The sequence below is a fragment of the Sylvia atricapilla genome, chromosome 16, assembly GCF_009819655.1.
Source record: "Sylvia atricapilla isolate bSylAtr1 chromosome 16, bSylAtr1.pri, whole genome shotgun sequence".
Lineage (NCBI taxonomy): Eukaryota > Metazoa > Chordata > Aves > Passeriformes > Sylviidae > Sylvia > Sylvia atricapilla.
In genome coordinates this window covers 981280-1004620 of record NC_089155.1, presented here as the reverse complement: position 1 = coordinate 1004620, position 23341 = coordinate 981280, and the positions used below count along the sequence as shown (strand labels likewise).

Below are 23341 nucleotides of genomic sequence, written 5' to 3'. Positions count from 1 at the left end.
TGTCTCCTCCTAGGAGCGCCCAGCGTCAGAGTCCTGGCAGAAACTGGAGAAGTCCCGGGAGTACAAGAACAGCAACCAGCTGCGGGAGTATCAGCTGGAGGGAATGAACTGGCTGCTCTTTAACTGGTATAACAGGTGAGGAGGGGCTGGAGCCTAGTGCTGCCATGAGCAGTCCTGCTGGCAGCAGGCCCTGTGTGTGCTTTCATGGGAACAGCGAAGCTGGGGAGCAGGGCCAACAAAGAGAGGCTTGACAGAGCAGCCACTGAGTCCTTCAAGTGCTGGAGATGGCAGACAGCTGCCAGAAACAGTGGATTTGCTTTAGCTTTACAACTGAGTCTTCAGGAATGTTTCTCCCTCTTAAATGCTGATGAGTGTTGGAGATAATAGGGCTTAGCTATTGTTCTAACATACACCTAGGTTTTTGGTATTGACCAGGCTATTGGTGACCCGTTGTGTGGCAGGCAGGATGGAATATACATGTTCTCAGCTGCAGCAGGCCATCACATGCATCTTTCCCTGGCTTGTGCGTACCTGAAAATAGCATCTTTCATGCTGATTTTGAATCCAGGATTTTATAAAAAGTTGGCTGGCTTATCCAGACAGATTTGGGCCACTATATCAGAGTCCCTCCGTGCTCTATGCTGCAGGGTCAGAGAAATGTGGGCAGAGGTGGTGTGCCTGACATCCCATCAAAGAGTCGGTGACCGAGTGTTTTCTGCCCCCAAGCGCCACACTGACCTGACCCTATCCATCTCTGCAGGAAGAACTGCATCCTGGCTGACGAGATGGGGTTGGGGAAGACAATCCAGTCAATCACTTTCCTCTCAGAGATATTCCTGATGGGCATCCATGGCCCCTTCCTCATCATCGCACCTCTCTCCACCATCACGAACTGGGAGAGGGAGTTCCGCACCTGGACGGAGATGAACGCCATTGTGTACCATGGCAGCCAGATCAGCCGGCAGATGATCCAACAGTACGAGATGGTGTACAGGGACACACAGGTGACTGATGCACACAGCCCTCCCAGGATGCGTCCCCCAGCCCTGGCTTCCTCTGCTTGGGAAGCACTGAGCTGCCTGTGGAGCTTGTTCGTTTGGAGAGGGAAATGTGATCTTTACAGCTCCATTTGCTGGCATGGATTCAAGTTGCGCTGGGTATGAGTGAACAGGCACGACTCGTGCAGAACAGGGAGGGAGCAGCCTAGCCCTGGTTCTTGTCCAGGCCTATGTGCCTGCCCTGGGGCCGTGTCTGTTTGGAGATACACAGCCTGTGGCCACCAAGGAGGCTTGCAGAAACCTGCCCAATGCTTGAGAGAGATCTGAGGAAATTCCAGCTCAGAGTCAGATGCTTACACTGATGCTGTCAGACAGGAAGTCTGACAGTGTGCTGCCACCCTGCAGGACTCAAAGTCTGGTTTCTGTTTCCCTAGGGTAACCCTCTCCCTGGGATCTTCAAGTTCCAGGTGGTTATCACCACCTTTGAGATGATCCTTGCTGACTGCCCAGAGCTGAAGAAGATCCAGTGGCGCTGTGTGGTTATTGATGAGGCACATCGCCTGAAGAACAGGAACTGCAAACTCCTGGAGGGGCTGAAGCTCATGGCCCTGGTGAGCATGTCCTGCTCGGGTTCACTGGGAGCAGGGTGGGCTGGAGATGGCCATGTTGAGCACTCAGATGGCACTGTCAGCAGCTCAGGCCATGTGCCAGGCAGGAGAAAAACCATCCAGGAGCCCCATTGATGGATGGGGCACTGGTGCCCTGCAGCCTTCACAAACTTACTTTTGCCAAAGTGGAATATTAACTCCCCCTGTGCCTTCCCATCTAGGGGTGCTCCCTGCCAGAGCCCTCCCCAGCCTTGCAGCACAGTGTAAGCTGTGCAGCACATGGGGAGAGTTGCTGGCGAGTCCTGAACAGCACCCTGGCCATGGTGTGCCTTGTGCCCTACACTGGGTAAGGCTGTAGTGTTCGAGCTGGTTTCTTACTGCTGTGCAAACACGGAACCAGTCCATGCCAAGGGTGGGTTAACAAAGGGCTCAGTGAGCTCTGAGAAATTATTTCAATGTCCAGCTCTTTTCCAGCCCTGGGAAAAGCATCACTGCTGTTATTTGGACCAAGAACCAACAGGCCCTTTGGATCTTCCAGCTGTACCTAGCTTCCATCACACTCATCTGTAGCTGGGCCAGGTCTCTGAAAATAATTAGTCTTATGACTCCCATAAGTTCCAAAAGACCCTGCTGTTTCCCCTGACTTTGTGTCTTATGCAGCGCTCTGCTGGGTTGTGAGCTTGGGTCAAAGCAGGGCTGCTACTGGTCCCCCTTCTAAACCATCATCTTCCTTTGTACAAGTCCTGTGGGAGTCTCGCACCTTACAATTGCCCTTCTTTCCTAGCTGGCCACCCCTGAGAACATTTCCTGCACTAGACTGGGCAGAAGGATTAGCCTGACTAGTGAGCCCAAGGCTCTGGCAGTGCTGGGATGGAGGAGCTGGTGCACTAGGACCAGCACCTGGTGGTGCCTGAAGCCCAAGCCCATGCTGTCAGGCATGGGAGGGAGAGCATTCTCTTTGAAGGATCATCTGGTCCTCACACCCCCACGTCTTGGGGATTGTTTGGACCCCATCTCCTTTTACTGCACATCTGCCTACATGGTGAACCTATAAGGAGAGCTCTCCTTTGTTCCCAGTGCACAGCAGTACTGGCCCTTGCTGATTTTGGAGCACCCTGCTAAGACTGGCCCTAGCAGCAAGCCACTGCTGCCCCTTGGTGTTCTGTGGCTCTGGGTCATGTTTCCTCTTGCTCTGTCTGAGCTCCAAAGACAGACATCCTGCTCCCAGCTGCACAGAAATTTGGGCTCTGTCAGCATCCCTGTCCAGTGCCAGCACAGTCCTACCTGAGGGTCTGTGCCTGGGAGCAGTGTGAGATCTTGGATTTGGCCATTTTTGCACAGAACTGGCCTGGAACATGTGCACAGGAGCATCCTGAGAGCCACAAGACAGTGTCATGTGGCAGTGGCTTGGTCAGGGCTGTCACCATGGCCAGGGAAGCCTCTCAGGGTGTGTTTGTGTGCTCCCAGAGTGCTTCTTAGGCTGGAAGACAAGAAACATTGTGCTCTTGGGACACCTTCAACCCCAGCTAATGGGGTTGAGCCCTCAACCTCTTCTTTCCTGTGTGTTCCCAGGAGCACAAGGTGCTGCTGACAGGGACCCCCCTGCAGAACTCGGTAGAGGAGCTCTTCAGCCTCCTAAATTTTCTGGAGCCACAGCAGTTCCCCTCAGAGACAGCCTTCCTGGAAGAGTTTGGAGACCTGAAGACAGAGGAGCAGGTACCTGGAAGAATGATACCGGTGACTTAGCACAGGCCACTGGGACAACTGGTGACTAAACCAGGCATGCTTTCAGACATGTGCTTTATGGAAGTGGATAGGACTCCTCATACCAGGAGAAGTTAAGTTGTTACAGAGCCCCTGACACTGCTCTGGGGAGGGGAGACCCATCCCTGCAGTGGTCTGCTCCCAGCTGACTCTCTGCTGCCCTTGCATGCCTGGGTAGAACAGCTCACCTGTCTCTCCCACCTGGTCTGTCCCTGAGAGCAACAAGAGTGCAGGGGGAAGGAGGGGTCAGTAAATCCATGTGTCAGTCAGCCTTGTCAGGTTCCCCTGGAGGGCCTTCCTCCAAAACTCTCCTTGAGTGTGGGTCATGGGAAGCTGCTTAGTTGCCTGGGCTGTCCCACTGCCTTTTGAATGTGGAAATTGCGCAGCAGTTGTCATTCTCTGGGAGCAGGCACAGATGCATGAAGCAACTGCCATCTCGGCTACCTTCCAAACTCTCAGCTCTCCTCCTGCATCAGACATCTAAGGCTGCTGGCAGCAGAGGCATGTGGAGTTCATAGCCTGGGACTGGTCATGCCTGCCCCAAGGACTCCAGCCCCTGAAGTTGTCCTGGCTCTCTGAGTCCAAACAATCCCCTGAGCAGCTGCTCCAGAATCACGTGTAGTGGGTTTGCAGTGTGGGGAGGCTCCAGTCTTGCAGACACCTCTGCTGAGCCCCTGTGCTTGCCATGCAGAGAGGGCAGTGAGTGTCTGCGCTTGCTCTGCAGGTGAAGAAGCTGCAGTCCATCCTGAAGCCCATGATGCTGCGACGGCTGAAGGATGATGTAGAGAAGAATCTGGCACCCAAGCAGGAGACCATCATTGAGGTGGAGCTGACCAATATCCAGAAGAAATACTACCGGGCCATCCTGGAGAAGAATTTCTCCTTTCTCTCCAAGGGTGCCAACCAGCACAATATGCCCAACCTCATCAATACCATGATGGAGCTGCGCAAGTGCTGCAATCACCCATACCTCATCAATGGTGAGGGCTGTGCACGGGCGTTGTGTGGGGCGACACACAGGTATCACTGCACCATTTACTGTTCTTTCCCAACACAGCTTGCCCAGCTGGCGAGCCAACTCAGGTCTTGAGCCATCTGCTGGTGGTGTGGTAGTGCTCTGCCCTGTTGCCTTCCCAGGAAGCTCAGCTCCCTCAAAGGGCTGCTTGCTGATGGGCACCTCAGGATCTCCTGAGGCTCACTGTATTTGGGGATGTTCTGACACAGGACCAACATCCCAACCTGACTTTTTCTGCCAAGAGCTGATGTGAACCCTGAAGAAGTTCAGTCCCTGGAGTGGAGGGTCTGTAGGAGGTCTCTAGCCAGCCTCCCTAGCTCTGACTGCATGGGTTCTGTTGCTCATGTGGTCCCTTGCTGCTGCCCTGAGCAGCTGCCCTTCCAGCTTTGCCAAGAGCTCACATCCCTTTTCACCTGGCAGGGGCAGAGGAGAAGATCCTGGAAGACTTCCGTAAAACACACTCTCCAGAGGCACCAGACTTCCAGCTACAGGCAATGATCCAGGCAGCTGGGAAGCTGGTTCTCATTGATAAGCTGCTTCCTAAGCTGATCGCTGGTGGGCACAAGGTGCTCATCTTCTCACAGATGGTGCGCTGCCTTGACATCCTGGAAGACTATCTCATCCAGAGACGGTTAGTACAGGCTCCAGCATTCACCATGGCTCCTCCACAGTACTTCCATGCACTGCACATGGAACACACAGGCTGGGGATTTGGCCATTCATGCCCACATACCAATGGATCCAAGTTACCGTCTGTTAATGGTGGGTGTGGAGACCCCAGAGCTAAGCAGCTCAGACCTTTCATTTTGCACAGTCTAGGGCTAGTCCTCAGAGTGACCAGATGGAAGTAGGTCCTTTCCGTGGTCCTGGTTCCCGTGAGCTTCATATCCATGCACCATGCATGCGGTTGTGATGATTTTGTCACCATAAGAGGCATAACTCTTGGGAGCAACCTCAATGCACGCAGGCTAATGGGGCCTGGGCCTCCACCTGGGCATAGGCCCTGCCAGTAACTCCTGGCTGGTGTGCCCACATAGCCTGGGAGAAGAAGCAGAAAGGGATTTGAAAGCCACAGCCTCTTCAGGCCCCACTGTGATTTTGTTCTACCCTCTCCCTCCTCTTGAGCAGGTACACCTACGAGCGCATTGATGGGCGGGTGCGTGGCAACCTGCGCCAGGCTGCCATCGACCGCTTCTGCAAGCCCGACTCGGATCGCTTTGTCTTCCTCCTGTGCACACGGGCAGGTGGGCTGGGCATCAACCTGACTGCTGCCGACACCTGCATCATCTTTGATTCTGACTGGAACCCACAGAATGACCTGCAGGTAATGGGCTGGGCAGGCCCAGGCTGTCAGGAGGTCCTGAGGCACAGTTCCTATCACTTGTGATAGGAGGCAGGGAGAACAGGGCAGCAGCACCAGCTGTACTGGGCATAAGGTGCCATGCCAGGACAGCTAGCAGGAATGTGGGCAGAGGGAAATGGGGGAGATCATACTGTGGTTTTGAAAGCACAGACAGAAGAGCAGGCAACTATGCCTGGTTTTGGAGTGGGTACAATGTTGTGTGCCAAATCTGCAGAGAGCCAGGGCTCCAGCCTGAGGCCTCTGTTCTTGCTGAGGGTTCTGGGATCTCCCATTCCTGCTCCACAGCTGTGCAGGCTGTGCCAGAGCCCTGCCAAGTCAGCCACAGGCAGGGAATGAGGGTGCTGTGGTGGATGGGAGGTGGCTGCGGGTCAGGTGGGTAAGTGTAGATGGTGATGTAGGGTGCCACAAGCCACAACGGTCCTCATCCAGGTGGGCTCCCTGCACTGACACCATGCCCCCTGTACTGATAGGCTCAAGCTCGCTGCCACCGGATCGGGCAAAGCAAGGCCGTGAAGGTCTATCGCCTCATCACCAGGAACTCCTATGAGCGGGAGATGTTCGACAAGGCCAGCCTGAAGCTGGGCCTGGATAAAGCTGTGCTGCAGGACATCAATCGCAAGGGCAGCACCAATGGGGTAGGTTGGTTGCTGGAGCAGGGCCAGCTGGGAGCTTCTGCAGGAGATCTCTCCTCCTCTTGCAAGTCACTGCCAGGTCAGAGCAGGGACTGGGCAGGCTTTGGGGAAAGAGAGCCCAGTCCCACATACTCGCACTGCTGCTCTTTAGCCTGCCAGGCTGTTCTGCACTGCCATGAGGATAGGGGATATGTGATGCTGTGTCCGGGATGGCATGGACCAAAATTCCTGACAATCTCTCAGGAAGAGTTTTGAAGTGACCTCTTTGCTTTAACAGCATCAAGTCTGGATTGGCTTGGGGCCCTTTCTCTGGGAGTAGAGGGAGGAGCCTTCTCCTGTTGTGCAGTGGTCATGGTTGCTGGCTGGGTTGGTGATGCCCCTGTGCTTTGGGCAGGTTCAACAGCTCTCCAAGGTGGAGGTGGAGGACCTGCTGCGGAAGGGTGCCTACGGCGCACTCATGGATGAGGAGGATGAGGGGTCGAAGTTCTGTGAGGAAGACATTGATCAGATCCTCCAGCGCAGGACACAGACCATCACAATCCAGTCTGAAGGGAAGGGCTCCACATTTGCAAAGGTATGCTGTGCTCCACTGGGAGGGAAGGGAGATTTCCTTTGGGGGTGGAGGAAGGGGAACATACATGGCAGTAGTGGTCAGCTCACCTGCTACCTGTGTGGAGACATATCCACATGGATGCCAAGCTCAGCTGTCCCACTGTGCCCAGGAGTCAGACCTTGCTGGGGCACTGCAGCTGGTGTGGTCTCCTGTCTCTCTGGTGGTCAGCAGAGCATTGAGGAGGGGCCACCAGCCTGGCAGGCTGCCTAGGAGGGTTCAGCCATGAGGTCTGGCTCTACACAGGGACCCCAGGATGGTGGCAGGACACAACTGCTGGGTTGCACGGTGTCCAAAGCCAGGTGCTGCTGTGCCATGGAAGCTGAGTGCTGTGGGGCCTGACAAAACCCCCAGAGCCTGAGGAGCCAGCTCTGTGCTATGCTCTGGCTGGTGCCTGCTGGGGCCACTAAGGTGGACATGTCTATCCCTCCTCCTCTTGCACAACCCAGGCTCCATTTACAGTGGGTCAGGCATGGCTGCAGAACAGAGGAGTTCAGCTCCCTTAGGCAAACAAAGAACTCTCTGGCAAATATCAGCTTAGGCTGTATCATCCCACAGCAGCAAGACTGTGCACTCAGACAGGCGTGTGGGGGTCTCTGTATAGGAGAAAGCACACCTGGATGGTGGGTTGCACCCTGTTCACTCCTCTTCTTTCTCTCCTAGGCCAGCTTTGTAGCATCAGGAAACAGAACTGACATTTCCTTAGATGACCCCAACTTCTGGCAGAAGTGGGCCAAGATAGCAGAACTCGATACAGATGCCAAGAATGAAAAGGTAGGATGCAGTTTGTGGCCCATGTGTCCTACAACTGATCTGACACCATGTGGCCTGGTGTCCAAGTGTGAGCTGAATGCTTCCTCTGGGCTCCTGAAGAGGTTTGTGTTGGGCATCAAGAATTACTGCAAGGGAAGACTGACGCAGGAATTCTAACTAAAGCCCTGATTTCTTCACATGGTGATCTGTGTCTCCCTGATCTTTCAGGGTACTCAGTCTGTACTCCATCTAGTCCCAACAATCCCGCCCTCTGCTTGAGAGCATTGTTCAAATGCTCCTTGGCAAAAAGCTCTGGCAGCCTTGGGGCTGTCCCCATTCCCTGGGAAGCCTGGTCAATACCTGACTAACCTCTGGGGGAAGAAACTTTCCCTGATGCAGCTCCAGTCATTCCTGTGGGTTCTGTCCCTGGTCACAGAGAGCAGAGATTGGAGCTGCCCCTCTGCTGCCTCTCATGAGGGCAGACTGGTGCCTCTGCCTGTCAAGAGGCAGGAGGGGACAGATGGGGTCTCAATGCTCTGCTGGCCCTGCTGAGGGGATGGGCTTGGCTGCAGCTTAAATGTCTCTTTCCAGCTTCTCCATCAGGCACCAGGTGCTGCCACTGGCTCCAGTGTGCTGGCGCTGCCATAATTTCAGCTAAGGCAGCAGTGCTGTAAGAGATGGTTTTAGACAGCAGCAGGAGGGAGGCCTTGCAGCTCTGCAGAGGTCACTGCTCAAGCTGGAGCAATAGGAGAGTGTGTGTGTGTGTGTGTGTGTGTGTGTGTGTGTATGTTGTATGTGCCTGAAATCCAGGCAGATTTACATGGCATTAATTCGTCCAACAGGGTGGAGTAAGCAGAGAGGGCAGGTATGTGCTATTTAATTTCATATTGCTCCCTCCTGCATCTTCTTGGAAGCTGCTTTTCCTGTTCCAGCCCACTTGTCCCTCTGACACAGAAATTACACTGCCTTCAGCACAACACTTGTCACAGGCAGTGCAGAGAGGGCCAGGAGTGAGAGCTGAGTCAGCTGCTAGCAATCAGCAGTTTGGACACAGAGAGACTGATTTTCAGTCATCAGTCAGGCTGAATTTTGTGCTGGCCAGGAGTTGTCACTTGTGCAGGCAGAACTGTACACAGGTAACTTGAAGCAGGTATCCAAGTGGGAAGGTGATGGTAAGGCAGAGGACTGGCAAGCTAGGAGCCAGAGGCTGAGCAGAGCGCAGGTGACAGGGGCCAGAAGAGCACATACAAGTGTTTCTGACTGTACCTGAGAACGCTCTCTGCTCTGTCCATCACAGGAGAGCCTGGTCATCGACAGACCGCGGGTGCGGAAGCAAACCAAACACTACAACTCCTTCGAAGAGGATGAGCTGATGGAGTTCTCTGAGCTGGACAGTGACTCGGATGAGCGACCCACACGCTCACGGCGCTTTAACGAGAAGACACGGCGGTACCTGCGGGCTGAGTGCTTCCGTGTGGAGAAGAACCTGCTCATATTTGGGTGAGTCTCACCCTTGTGAAAGTGCAGCCACAGCCTCTAACTACCCCAGTGCTCATGTGGGCCATTGGCTGCACCAGCTGCTTCCTATCTGTCCTGCTTGCTGTGTTACCTCCTTGACCAGTGACCTCCCTGGTGGGACCCGGGCTCTAAGCAAATGTTTGGGATAGAAGAAGAGTTAGGAGGAGAAAGCATGAGCTGGCTGTTGGCACTTCCAGAGTCTGCTCCTGCCTCTGCCCTGTTCAGTCTTGCAAACCTCTCTCCCTCTCTGCTCCTGTAATATGTGGGCAAAGCATCCCTATCAAGGGGATCTGGTAGAGCTGTGCCCCCACAGGAGTTCCTGGAGAGAGGTGCCAGCAAGGTCTCAAGTTGCACAGGAGTGTTTACTCTGTGTTCCTGCTGTTTCAGCTGGGGACGCTGGAAAGATATCCTGACCCATGGGCGGTTCAAGTGGCACCTGAATGAGAAGGACATGGAGATGATTTGTCGGGCCTTGCTGGTGTATTGTGTCAAACATTACAAGGGGGATGAGAAGATTAAGAGTTTTATCTGGGATCTCATCACACCGACGAAGGATGGCCAGAATCAGGCTCTGCAGAATCACTCAGGTATTGCGTGTTCTCTCTGCCATTGCATCTGTACCTGTTGCCCTGGGCCAGCCTGTGGGACTGAGGCTGCAGAATTCAAAGCACACCTGATGGAAACAGTCTGCAAGTGTTTGTGCTTCAGCACTACAATTCTCTCTGCACAGAGAAGGGGGCTTCCATGGAGCTGACCTCCTCCGCACTCACCCTCAGAGCCAGCAGCAGAGGCTGGCCGAGTGAGAGAAGCTGTTTTCTGGCTTTCAGTGCAGAGCAAGCCTTGTGGTGGAGCAGAGGTGCTGGTAATTCTCTGGCCTGTGAATACCATCGCGGTTCCCCTGTGCAGGGAGATGCTGGGCAGTGAGCTCATGGGCCCCATGACCGTATGAACATGTTGGGCATGATAGGGATGAGGGTGCTGATTCCACTCAGGGCATGAGCATGCTTCAGGCTGCCCCTCAGCACCTCACAGGGCATGGCATGGACATAGTGCAGGACTCTGCCTGTGCCTCTGGGCTGTATGGACAGCTGCACCAGGGAAAGCTGGGGATGCAGCTGCACATCCATCTCACACCAAGGTTGTGGGTTTGATTCCCATATGGGCTGTTCACTTAAGAATTGGACTCAGTGATCCTTGTGGGTCCCTTCCAACTCAGAATATTCTGTGATTTTGTGATTTTGTTTCCCTTTGTCATAGTGCTTGTCCTAGACCTACTGGTCTGCAGTGCCTGCCCTGATAGGTTTGTCCTGAGACTAAAACAATGCATAGTGCTCCCTAGGTGATGCTGCCTTCTCTCACTCTGTGTTGTCCTGGGCCTTGCTGTTCTCTCTCTACTCAGAGGCAGTGTGTCTGAGGTTCATGTGTCGTGTCCCATGTCAGATTTGTAATTGCATCTGTTGGCTAGAGGTGTCTGTATTCTGTTGTATAGAAGTTTCCAGTGTTTCCTCAGCTTCAGACAGGTCACCCAGAGGCTTTCCAGCCCTGCTCTCTGCTCTGGCTCTAGCTCTGGCTCAGTGATGGACACTGCAGATTGGTCTATCCACCTGCAGCACAGTGGCTGCTTTCTGTGGGCTCCCCTGAGGCTGGGGCAGCCACAGAGCCCATCTTGTGAATGAGGCAGCCATGCAGCCTTTGTCTTCATCTGTGAGCACAGGGTGGCTGTTGGCTCCCTGGATCTGGGCTTGTGGCCTGGGACACATGGTCACTGCCTGCTGTTCCAGAGGGCTCCGGCTGACCTTACAACACAGTGCCTGGGTCCTGTGGCTCTCAAGACAGGTGCGTAGGGCTGGGGGAGGCCACAGTGTCCCTCAGGGAGTCAGAGCCCAGCAGCCATGTGCTGCTTGTTCTGTACTTGTGACTTGTGGTACAAGGTGAGTAGTGAGGAGCCTGGAACTGTCCAGACTGCTTTTAACATCAGGGAGCTGGGCTGAAACCTGGGACTTCTGTTCTCAGATGGTGGAGCACAGGGAAGGTTGTTCTGGAGTGGTGATGCTGCTGAGTGCCAAGTGCATCATAGTTGGTGCTTAAAACCAAACATCATAATTTTCTTCTGCTTGGAAGTGTCCAACAGATTTTGCAGCATGAGGTCCAAGGATGTGGCTTTTGGTGGCTGCCATAAGTTATTCCAGTCACCTCCTGCAGTGGGAGTCACTTTGACAGTGCTGCTTCCTGCTGTTGCCACACAGCCCAGCCCTGAGAGCAGGGAATGGGCTTGAGAGTTTTGCTGTGGGGAGCAGAACAAGAGTCAGAAGCAGATCTGCTGATATGAGTAGGCTTGATTTAGATAATGCCAAGTAATGGACAAGCCATGGTTTCAGCAAAGGGTCAGGATTGCTTTAGTGCAAGAGCATTGAATATTGACCAGCAAAGCGACCAGGGGCTTCTCCATCAACTCTTTAAAATGGCTTTTCCCACCTGGGAAACCTCTATGTTGTCTGGGCCAGAGGAGCAATGACATCTCAGCCTGATGTCAGGAGTTGGAGAAGAGCAGAAGCAGAGCACTGCAGTGCAGAGCAATGCTCCTTCCTCAATCAAAAAGTCCTTCAGCAGCAACTGCTGTGGTTCCCCAGGCAGCCTCAGGTACCACTCATGTCTGCAGAGAGCTGACTGGGCAAGTTGTGCTCCATTCCTGATGTGCAGAAAGAACAGCAACCTTCAGCCCTTGCTATGGCATCATGGAGCTCTTCTCAATCCCACATCCGTGTGATCAAAAGGGGTGAGCACAGCACCCAGACAGTCCAACTCAGAGCTCTGCTCTGATCTAGCATTATCCTGCCTTTCATCCTGGAATAGGCCAGGCTGCTGAGGAAGCAGCATTTGCCCAGAGTTTGTCAGGCCAGTTAAGTGCTGGGGACCTGGTGCTTACTGCAGGCCTCCAGCAGCCAGCTGGGCCACAGCCCTTGTTCTGTCATGCAGCTGCAGACTTTATGCAGGAGTTGATGACATGATGACATTTTCTCTTCTTCACTGGTGTCACAAGACCAGACAGATGCGATGGGACTGCTCAGGCATCCTTTCCCCTTCTCGCCTTCATGTTTGCAGTTCCTACCTCAAGAGCAGCTGTCCAGGGAGGCAGCTTATCCCTCTCTGGAGATTCCAAACAACAGTGGCCCTACTAGGAGTTATTTCCACTTTCTGCTGTGAACTCACACCTTATTTTAAGGTTAAAATGCATTTAATTTTCATCTCTAGCCGCTGGATCTCATTTTATCTTTGTCAGGCAGATGGGATTGCATTCCCTTTCCCGTTGGTACCTTAGCCCCTTTGCAGCGATCCAGTTCCCCCCAGCCCTGCTCCAGATACATGGTATAAGAAACAGCTCTTACAGATCAGATCAGCAGGTCTGCTGCTCTTTGATCATTTGTGAACTTCTTGTTTAAACTCTTGTCCTGAATAACTGTCCCCATACAGTGACCTTCAGAGGTGGCTGGAGTGTAAGTAAGTCTCCGAGGGCTGTGACCAGGACCAAGGTGCCTTCCATGCTTTGTGCCTTCTGATTTTTACACATCGAGGGGCTGTGTAATCATTTGGGCTCAGCATTGCACTGAGAACACACAGTTCAGTTTCTGTGGTGATCCCCAAGTTTGTCACAGAGATGGACTCGCCCATGCTCTGTGTTTGCCCCATGCACTTCCTCTCCTTGGCTCTCCAGGCTGCAGCCAGGAGCTCTCCATAGGTTCCCCCAGCTCTGATGCCCCACCCTGCCTCCAATACTGGAGGTGCCTGGTGGCAGTGCCAGGCTGTGCCAGTGGTGCTTATGTTGCTCATTGGCTGACACTCGCTGTTACAGGCTTGTCAGCACCAGTGCCCAGAGGCAGGAAGGGGAAGAAGACAAAGAACCAGATGCTGCTTCCTGAGATAAAGAATGCAGACTGGCTCGCCACCTGCAACCCCGAGGTGGTGCTCCATGATGACAGCTACAAGAAGCACCTCAAACAACACTGCAACAAGTGAGTCATAGAATCATGGAGTGGTTTGGGTTGGAAGGAGCCTTAAAGAACATCTTATTACATTACCCTGGCTGAGGGCAGAGATTTCTTCCATTATCCCAAGCTCCAAACTCTGTCCAACCTGTCCTTGAACACTTCCAGGGATGGGGCAGCCACAGCTTCTCTGGCAACCTGTGCTGAGGCCTCACCACCCTCACAGTGAAGTATTCCTTCCTAACATCTAATCCAAATCTTTTCTCTTTTAGTTTAAAACCATTCCCCCTTTCGGGAGCCTACATTGGCTCATGGAGACTGTGGGCTGAGGGCCTTAAGTGTTTGGAGGGTGGGAGGGAGCTGTGAAGGTCTCACAGCCCACAGAGTATCACCATTCTCCCACTGCTGGAGCACCCTCATTCCCCTCCAGCTCATGGAAGCCATGTCCTGAGCAGCGACCCTCTGGCCAGGTCACAGGGCTGGGCAGTGTGGCACGACACTGCATAGTCACTGCCCATCCTGCATTATGGAAGTAGGTCCTTCAGCGTGGGAAAACATGGTGTCCAGCAGGTTTTGCTGGCCTTGCTGACCTCTCTGCCGCCCGGGACAGGGTTCTGCTGCGGGTGCGAATGCTCTACTACCTGAAGGCTGAAGTGCTGGGGGAGGCTGCGGATAAAGCCTTTGAGGGGACCCCTGCCAGGTAGGGAGCTTACAGTGAACCCCTGCAAGGCTTCTCGGGCTTGAGTGCTGCCACAGGTGTCCAACCTGGCCACATCTGGGCTCTCTGCAGCTCCACATGAATCAGACCCCAGGTCTTCCTCAGGCAAAAGTTCACCCTCAGGCAGGCACCCTGCCTGTGCAGAGACTGCAGCCACGGCAACCCTGCTGAGGCAGTTCTGAGACTGTAGCACCAGCCTGGGGGCGGTGGGGACTTACAGGGACACGCTGCAGGGAAATGGGTCTGTGTGCTGCTAGACAAATGGGCCCTTATCCAAGTGGGAGTCCACAGAGACTGCTGCCAGTCTCAGGGCCAGGCCTCAGAGCAGAGCATGCCCCATCACTGTGGCCTGCAGTCCCTCCTAGCGCTGGGAACAGTGAGACTCGTAGGCTCTGTAATGAGCAGTGAGCTGCAGCCTGGCAGCTCTTGACCTTTGTGCAAAGACTCAGCTCTCAGTGCTTGTCAGAGAAGCGTGATATGCTGAGCTTAAAAGCGTAATTTTCCCAAGTAGAGGCTGCTGCCTTCCCTAGCACAGCTCCATCAGCACCAATGTATGTGGGGAGACACGGTTCTTTTGGGCTTGGTAGGTGTGAAGTGTTTTATCTCTAGAGATGCTGTTCAGGTCAGATGGGATCTTCAGTCCTCTGATGTTGCTTGGGTGGGAGGGGAGAGAGGCTGGGGGTACCCTCTGCCCTAGAGAAAGAGGAGCAGGAGGGCAGCGGGTTGTGGCGGAGCCAAGGCTCCAGCTCTTTGACTCCAGGGAGGCGTGTACCTATATCATGGTGGTGTCCCAGGCCAGTGTTCATTAGCTGTCCCCAAGCCAGCAAGGTGGCTCCTGCCTCTCCCTGTCCCTTCTGAGCAGTGCCCAGTGCCCCTTATTGTCTGGTGAGACCGGGAGCGGGGTGTTGATACCATGTCTGCCACAGGGAGCTGGATGTGCTGCTACCAGACATTGACTATGTGGAGATCCCAGTGGACTGGTGGAATGCCGAAGCCGATAAATCCCTGCTCATCGGCGTCTTCAAGCACGGTGTGTACCCAGCTGTCTGGTGGGTGCTGGTGTGTAAGGGAATGAGTATCTCTGGTACTGGAGGAGATAGTGTGTCAGTACAAGGGCCAGAGCTGTGGTCATGCTCCACACAGGGCCAGGAGAGCTCTTCCCACGTGCCAGCAGCATGTTTGGGTGGGGAACAGGCACCCCATGGTGCCCAGGGTGGCCCTGCCAGATCTCACGGTAGACTCTGGTTTGCCAGGAGCAGTGTGCAGTTGCTGTGTGAGGGTGGGGAGAAAGGCACAGATCTTTTCTTTGCCTCGGTCGTGGAGTCCTGGTGTGGCTTCCAGGAGATACGGGGTTGTTTGCCCCAGCTGCACCCTTCATGGTGGCTGTGCTGCTGCTGGGTAGGATAGAAAGGCTGACCTTTCAGGGCTGCAGAGTCATTAGCAGCTTTTGAGAAAGTGTTGTGAACTTCTGGGCTCATGGCAGCCCAGAGGGAGTGAGAGCCAGGTGGGGAGCTGTGTCACAGAAGCAGGAGGTTTTTCTGAACCAGGCTCAGGCCTTGCTCTGTGCTGTCTGTCTGTCTGTCTTGATGGCGTGGCAGGTTATGAACGGTACAATGCCATGCGGGCGGACCCCGCGCTGTGTTTCCTGGAGAAGGTGGGCATGCCAGACGAGAAGCTGCTCTCTGCGGAGCAGGGCGTCAGCGATGGGGCACAGGATGCTGCCGAAAGGTGGGCAGGGGATGGAGCCAAGTTCTCACAGCAGCGTGGCTCACTCCTGGGGCAGTGCGGTGGAGGGAGGGAGCAGGCTGTGTTTCTGTGCATGTAGGGGGGGGCAGAAGGGAGCTGGTCCCCAGTATGAGGTGGAGGGACGACATGAGCTCAAATTCTTTGCTTCTTGGTGCTGGAGAACTGGCACAGCCACAGGGCCTGTGCTGCCACTACCAGGAACTGTTCGCTCTCTCACCTAGGGGCAGCGTGGAAAAAGAAGAGGGCAGTGGAGAAAAGCTGGAGGGGCTGTCAAAACAGGAGGTGAGTGGGATTCACAGCGTTAGATACACATCTGATGCTGCCCAGCCTGCCATGTGGTGCAGGCTTGGCTCCATCAGCTCTGCTGCAGGGCAGTAGGGAGCTAGTATGGCTGGTCTGCCTTGTCTGTGCCCCATCTTGTGTGCATTGCCTCTGCTCCCTGCAGCACAGCTTCTGCTGGCTTCTCTGTGTTACCTGTGGACCTGGGCAGCATCTTCCTCGTGGGGAGCTGAGGGGTATTGAGGACTGGGATGCCCAGGAATGCTGGTTCTCAGTCTTGTTTGGCTTCAGGAGCTATTTGGGACCCTGGCAGAGGAGTCAGGGATGTTCCAAAAGAAATGGTTTGGGGAGGAGGAAAATTAGAGAATGGGACGGCACAGGAGAGTGCAGGAGTTGTTTGAACAGTGGAGGCAGTCACACTGCTACTGTCCTGAGCAGTGGCACTACAGCCTGTCACTGTGGTGATCCTTCCCTCCAGGCCAAAATGGCCTCTCTGAGCTGTTAGCTCTGATCCTGTCTGCTGAGCACAGCCACAGCATGCAGAGCCCAAGGGCACTGGACGCACAGCTCTGCCCATCCCACCACCCTGCACCCTGCCAAGGATGGGGGGGGCTGTGGATACGGGGGGTTCTGTGTGGGGTTGAGCCCTGTCTGATCGTTTCCTTTTGCAGGACATCGTGGCTGTTGGGGTGGGTGAAGCCAGTGAGAAGCGGGATGAACCAGCGGCAGGTGAGGCCGTGTCTCCTGCAGTGTGATCCATGGCTTCCCAGGCTTTGGTGTGGCACAGCCAAGCCTGAGTGCCACCCCAGGCACTGCTTGGTGGGAGGGACACATTGCTGGGCTGGAGGGACATGCTGCTCTGTGTTAGTAGGTGAGGCAGCTCAACCTGGGCAGGGGGTCTCATGCGCAGACTCACAGATGACCCATGGATGGGCCCTGTGGCAGGACAAACAGGGTTCTGAGTGATTCCAGCCAAAGCCCCAGGGTGACTGGAAGCTATTAGCCTCCTCTTATCCATGTCAGTTGCCTGCATGAGATGAGCGTGTGAGGTCTCTGCAGTGGGCAGTGTTGGCATATGCCATGGGCTGGCTGGCCCCACTGCTAAGGAGGGAGCTGCAGTCTTCTCCCATGCATGGCTTGGCCTGGAGCCATCATTCTTACCGTGATCTCAGCCTCTGGACTCTCTCTGAAGGAAGCTAAGATATGGTGAGGCTGTGAGCCAGCAGGCCCAGGGGTGGTCACGTGGCCCCCTACTCATGACCGTGATCGCTGATGCTCCCCATGGGAGGCAGAAGGTGGGAGGAAGCTCTTGAAGCTTGCCAGAGGATGTAGGAACCTGTGGCTTTTCGTGTGTGCTAAATACTAATGTCCTTGCTGATGTTTGAAGCCCAGGATGGCTCTGACTCAGACAGATCCTGCTGGCCTGTCTCCTCTGCACTCACGGCCAGACTGCGGCGACTTGTCACCGTCTACCAGCGCTGCAACCGCAAGGAGCTGCCTCCCCGCACCGAGATGCTGGTGCCTGGTAACCATGGCTACTGGCTGCAGGATGAGATGTTCCGGAGAGCCTCTGAGATGGACTCAGTGAACAAAGAAATGCAGAAAAGGTAAAGCAGCAGAACCTTTACAAAGCTGATTTAGCCCACTTGAATTCCTCGGCCCCTAGAATTGACCCAGGTAAATTGTCACCAGAGCTGTCTGTGCTGTCAGCTGCCCAGGGCGTGGAGTCACATGGGTCCTTGCTGGGCAGGGAGTGTGCTCTGAGCCATGGAAGCCTTGCTGCTCCAGCACCCAGCCCAGCCAGGGAGCAGCCTCTACTGCAAACTGAAGTTCATGGGTAGCCAGTGGTGACACTGAAAGGAAGTGAGAGGGCAGCTCTTCAGGGTAAAATCCAGTGTCTGCCAGACCAGGGGACAGCCTCAGCAGAGGAGAGTTGTGTCCTTGGGACACACTGTGGATAAGCGTGGTGACAGATGAGTACTGTCACAGCCTGTGAGCAGTCCCCTTCCAACCCTTGTGGCTCTCACATCACTGGCTTTGCCTCCTGATCATGGCCTCTGGAGCCAAGTGGTGACATATCCTGGTTGCACTGTGCTCCCATTTAATTTGTGTGGGAAGGGTTTGCGACTGTCCCAGCACCTTGGAGTTTCCCAAGGAGCTGAAGTACTCAGGAGTTGCCCACGCCATCCTGAATGGCTGCAGTCATTGGGAGGGTGTGCACAGGGTGATGCTGCTGCCATTGGCTGGCAGTCTCCTGTGCCATTCTGAGACTGGGACTCTCTGTGGTCACCAGCCCTCAGTTGTTTTGCCTCCTGTGAACCTGTCCCTGCAGCAGGACACCACATGTTATGTGTGCTGCCTTGTGCTCTGTTCTTGGCCTCCTCGTGTAGAAGCTGCTCCAGCCCACCTTGCCTTTCCTCTTCTTCTGGACTTCTTCTGGTCATACCATCTGCTCTTTGAGGTGGGGGCATCAATGGCTGTGCTGTGGACATCACAGCAGCATGGTATCTCCTGCTCCTTAATTCTCTGGGCTTTTTGTAGGGGAAATTGCCTTACAGGAATTTTCCACTAGCCTTTAATTTGAGGCCTGTTGACAAATTCACCATTGAGCTCCTTGATTTGGATCATTATTATATTTATTAACTTCCTTCTTGTTCTCATTTTTGAAATGAAACATGACTGCAACCCCTGGGAACAGGGTTGGCAATGCTGGCCCAGGTGTATTTTGGGCATTTGGAGAGGGCTGTGGGTGTTATCACTCTGTCTGCTTTCCTCTGACATGACTCAGCTGCTTGCTGGTGCTGGCTCACAGCTGCAATTCAGAAGCTGAGATTTGACCAGAAGCTTTCTTCAGGCCTCAGTGCTCCCCTTTTTCCTGCCCTTGCCCTGCTATGTGCACCTAGGTATGTTCTCTGTGGCTGTATCTCTGGGCTCTGCTTGGGGCTGTATTGCCCAGGACACTTCACCATCTCTGCCCTTTGAGTGGTCCCCACAAGATGAAAGCTCAGAGGGTCCAAGCCAGCATGAAAGTTGCGTTCTAAGAGCACTGTAACTAAACTCCTCTGTCACCAATGCTGCTCTCCTCCGGTGGGGAGGGGTTGACACTCAGGAGTCCACAGGAGTCAGTAAGGTGGGTGGTGTTTGTTACTGGGACCCTTACAGCAGCAAGCCCCAGTCCCAGTTCCCTCTGGAAGAGGCGGGATGAGACATATCTTTCCTTTGTAATTTCTGGTACAGAGAACTGACTTTTCCTTGGAAGTGAAACAGCTTGATGTGGCAGGAAGGGAGTAGATGGGATAGGTTTGTGTCGCCACAGAAGCTGCTGGAGTCTGTGCTCTGGGCTGCACTCAGGGGTTTATTGAAACAGCCAAGAGGAGTTTTTCAGCAGTGAGTTGAGAGCCAGAGGGCCCATGGCCTCTGCTTCTCCTCCCCGTGCACCAGAAGGCAGAGTGTCATGGGCTGTGGTGGTCTCCCCAGTGTGCCCCTCCTGATACCTTCCTCAAAACTGTTGTTCAGTAACTAGACAGTGCTCTCTGTAGCCTGGTGCTTTGCCTGTTCTGGGCCCAGAACGTGTCTCAGTAGTGTTCCCATCTCCTCCCTGCTCCTCAGGTGGACCAGGAGAGAGCAGGCAGATTTCTACCGCACTGTCTCCTCTTTTGGGGTTATCTATGACCAAGAGAAAAAAATCTTTGACTGGGCCCAGTTCCGAGCCATCTCTCGACTGGAGAAGAAGACGGATGAGAGCCTGGAGAAGTACTTCTACAGCTTCGTGGCCATGTGCAAGAATGTCTGTGGTCTCCCTTTGTGGAAAGAGGATGGTGAGTGAAAATTGCATGGCCTATGGAGGGGTAATAGTAGGTCCATGTAGAAGGGATTCCACTGCTTTTATGGAGCAGGAAAGCAAGGGAGGAGCTTCAGAGACCGTGGGACACAATGAGATGCCAGGCAGGGCGTGGGCTTGCAGCAGTCTGCCTTGTCCCCACCACGTAGTGCCTCCCTAGCACAGTGGAAGGGTAGAGCAGCCCTGTGGACTCCTGCCCCTGCTCTTAGAAATCACTTGGAGTCCTCACAGGAAACCACAACCAGTTTTATCCAAGACAGCAACCTCTATATGTGAGAGACAAATACAGAAGCAGCACACACAAAGCACAGCTCCATGCTGGAGCTGGGGGTTGTTTGGGTGAGCTGTATTGCTGCACTCCAAGCATCCCTCTGCTGCCATTGGACAGAGTCCACTCCATCTATGCCGGTGCTGGCTGTGGAGCTCTGTTGCATGGTAAACGGAGCATCCATTTTCTTTGCGTGCTCTGCAGAGGCCCTGCATTGGCACCAGATGAAGCATGACAGATGAAAAGCTCCTTGGAGGCTGTTTAAGCACAAAGCTATTTGTTTCCAACGACAGCAGAAAACATTTTGCCTCAGATCTGTCATGGAGTCTGGTCTTAGGCACAGTTCCTTGTGTGGGTGTGTGTGTGTTGTGCCTTAGGTAGGTGTTCCTCATCAAAAGAGCTGCTGCACAAGCTGCCCTTTCTTGGCAATGGGCTGAAGGGCTACCAGAGGCTCAGAGTGCTGGGAGCTGTTCCACCTGCCGTCCAGGCAGCTCCAGCACTGCTGGTGAGGATGGAGCAGAGCTCAGACAAGACTCTGAAATCCTTGCAGCTGATGCCACTCTCGATCCAGCTGCTCAAGTTGGGGGGTTTTGCTTCCTGACTGGAAGGTACTGAGACTGGAAAAAGAGGCCTCAACAGTGGCTACAAGCACTGGCCCCATCTCACCTGCAGTATGAGCAAGGGTTAAAACTCAGCTTGCTCATCACTGCTTCTGAGGAACTCCTGCCAACCCAAATAATGTGTGCTTGGATTTACTGTCCCTGCTGTAGGTCCTCCAGACCCTGACATCTACGTAGAGCCCATCACAGAAGAGCGTGCTGCCAGGACCCTGTACCGCATTGAGCTGCTGCGGAAGGTGCGTGAGCAGGTGCTCAAGTGCCCCCAGCTCCATGAGCGCCTGAAGCTGTGCCGGCCCAGCCTCTACCTGCCCGTGTGGTGGGAGTGTGGCAAACACGACCGGGACCTGCTGATCGGCACCGCCAAGCACGGCCTGAACCGCACTGACTACTACATCATGAATGACCCCCAGCTGTCTTTTTTAGACACATACAGAAACTATGCCCGGCATAAAAGAACAGGGGTCCCAGGCCCAGAAACCCTGTGCTGCCTTTACCAGTCTAACTCCAAACTCTACAGTTCCCCCATGTACAGCCAGATGGACCAGACCTGTGAATCCCTGGAGAATGAAGCCGAGAGTCACATCAAACTAGAAACCATGGACAGCACCATGTCCCAGGCTGGGGGCAGCCCACTTGGTGCAAACTGTGAAACATTCATGTCCGAAGTCCAGGACATCATTTCCAGTAACTATGATGAGAGCTCACTGCCAGACTCACTGGTGTGCATGATGTATGATGAGAAGGCCTGTCCCAGCGAGCAGAGCTCCCTTGCCAGGGACAGCCCAAGCCGCACAGATGTCGGGAGCAGCATTGCCAAACTCTCCGAGAGCAAGCTGGAGGGGGATGAGGATCCGTCCAGCTGTGATGCAGATGCCATGAGAGAGGCTCCCTTCCTAGAGGGTTTGCAGGTGGGCTCTGACCGAATGGATGATGAAGAAACTGAGCCTTCACCTTCTACCCCCATGAGCAATCCTTCACAGAGTGCCCCAGCCAAGCTCGGCAAAGGCTTGGAACAGAAAGGAGCACTTGCCAGCCCAGTGGCAGGGCTGCCCGAGCACGGCACCATGGAAAGAGTCCTAAGTGTGGGGCTCTACAGTCCCAGTCTCCATAACTGTGAACTAAAGATTCCTCCTGAGCGGAGGTTCATCAGTCTGCTGCAGGAGAAAGGATTGGAGGCAAAGTCGGGACCAAGTCAGAGCCACAGCGAGGAAGATGAGGAGGAAGAGGAGGACGATGATAACTCAGAGGCAGCAGCAGATGCTGTGGAAGGCTTGAATGGTCCCAGGACCAGGGCTGATTGTGACCCCGAGACTCATGAACTGAGGGGTGAGGAGCAGAGCTCTGGTCTCCCCACACCTAATGACACTTGCCCAGAAGACATAAATGGCAAGAGGGAGTCCCTGAGGCTGGGGGAGCCCGGGGCAGAGGGCAGGGAGAAGTGTGGCTTGAATGAGAATACCCAGCAGCACTCACCAGGCCAGGCTCAAAGCCAGCCCTTCTGCTTGCCCACACCTCTGCCTCAGGGGGGGCCTCAGGGAGCAGAGCTGCCCTGTGTCAGGGGGAAGCCCTTGGGCCGAGACACTGAGGGGCAGGCAGGCTGCACAGAGGCTGCACACCCTGAGCCTCTGGGCATGAAGCAAGAAGAGTGTGAGAACAGAGAAGACGGGGAGAAATCCACCAGCAACCAGAGCCAAGGTATGGTCTTGAGAGCTCTCTCAGGTTGATAAGTCGTATCTGGCTATGGTGGGAGGGACCTGCTGTCCTCTCTGCAGAGCCAAACCTTGGGGCTGGCCAGCCTGTGGAGTGGCCTCCCATCTATAGGAACTGAGGATCCTTCAGCTGCTGCAATTGGGGGTAAAACATGTTGGGGGCTGCATTTGCCAGCAGGGCTCTTCATGCTGAGCCCCAGCAGCCCTTCTGCTAAGAGCATGCCATGGAATACAGGATGCCTTGCCTTTTCTGGCACAGAGCACTGCCTGTTGACCAGCTCCCTTTGGAAAAGCATATGCCTTCCTTCTTGCCCACCTGGGAATGGTCAAGGATGAGGGGCTACTGCAATTCAAGCCCCCCAGACTCAGCTCAGGGGTGTGATGCTCCTTCCTGAGGAGCTTGGGCTGCCTGCCCTGATCCGAGTCTGCTGCTTCTCTTGGGGACTGTTTGGGACTTTGTGGAGCCAGCTGGGCACTGAGGTGGGAATGTGTGAGGAGATGCTCCCCACCTCTAGACGGGGAGAAAGGCAAAGTGGTGGTGGGCTCTATTTTCCCTTGGTTTTTTTAGATGGTCCAGGGAAGTACTTGGAGGAAGAGAGCAAGAATTCTGCTTCTGTCCTGCCCGGGGAGATTGATGATCTTCAGGATGTCCGGGCACCAACCATAGCCCAGCTGCTGCAGGAGAAGACGCTTTACTCCTTCTCGGAGTGGCCTAAGGTGAGGTTAAAAGGAGCACAGTTTGTATCAAAGTGTTCCTGGGTAGCCCTGGCTCACACAGCTCCAGATCTGCCTCCTGCTCCTCTGCACACCCCATTGGTTCTGACCGAGGTGCTCTTCTCAAGCACCTGTGCTGTGGAGATGCTTGCCCCCCAAAGCAGCAGTTCCCTGCTGAGCTGAGATCACCTGGGCTGGGCTT

At 54.5% G+C, this 23341-nt stretch overlaps 1 protein-coding gene across 1 annotated transcript in view; it reads left to right on the top strand.

The window, feature by feature from the left end:
* CHD6 (chromodomain helicase DNA binding protein 6) overlaps positions 1–23341 on the top strand; it is a 93098-nt gene that overhangs the window by 59063 nt on the left and 10694 nt on the right. Inside the window, 22 exon segments of the mRNA XM_066330502.1 lie at positions 14–135; positions 761–1004; positions 1433–1609; positions 3179–3322; positions 4095–4350; positions 4806–5016; positions 5514–5709; positions 6219–6383; positions 6775–6954; positions 7654–7764; positions 9041–9243; positions 9649–9848; positions 13112–13271; positions 13855–13944; positions 14889–14992; positions 15561–15690; positions 15930–15990; positions 16659–16716; positions 17375–17594; positions 19597–19805; positions 20867–22411; positions 22994–23142. Coding sequence (XP_066186599.1) covers positions 14–135; positions 761–1004; positions 1433–1609; positions 3179–3322; positions 4095–4350; positions 4806–5016; positions 5514–5709; positions 6219–6383; positions 6775–6954; positions 7654–7764; positions 9041–9243; positions 9649–9848; positions 13112–13271; positions 13855–13944; positions 14889–14992; positions 15561–15690; positions 15930–15990; positions 16659–16716; positions 17375–17594; positions 19597–19805; positions 20867–22411; positions 22994–23142 — 4935 coding nt within the window.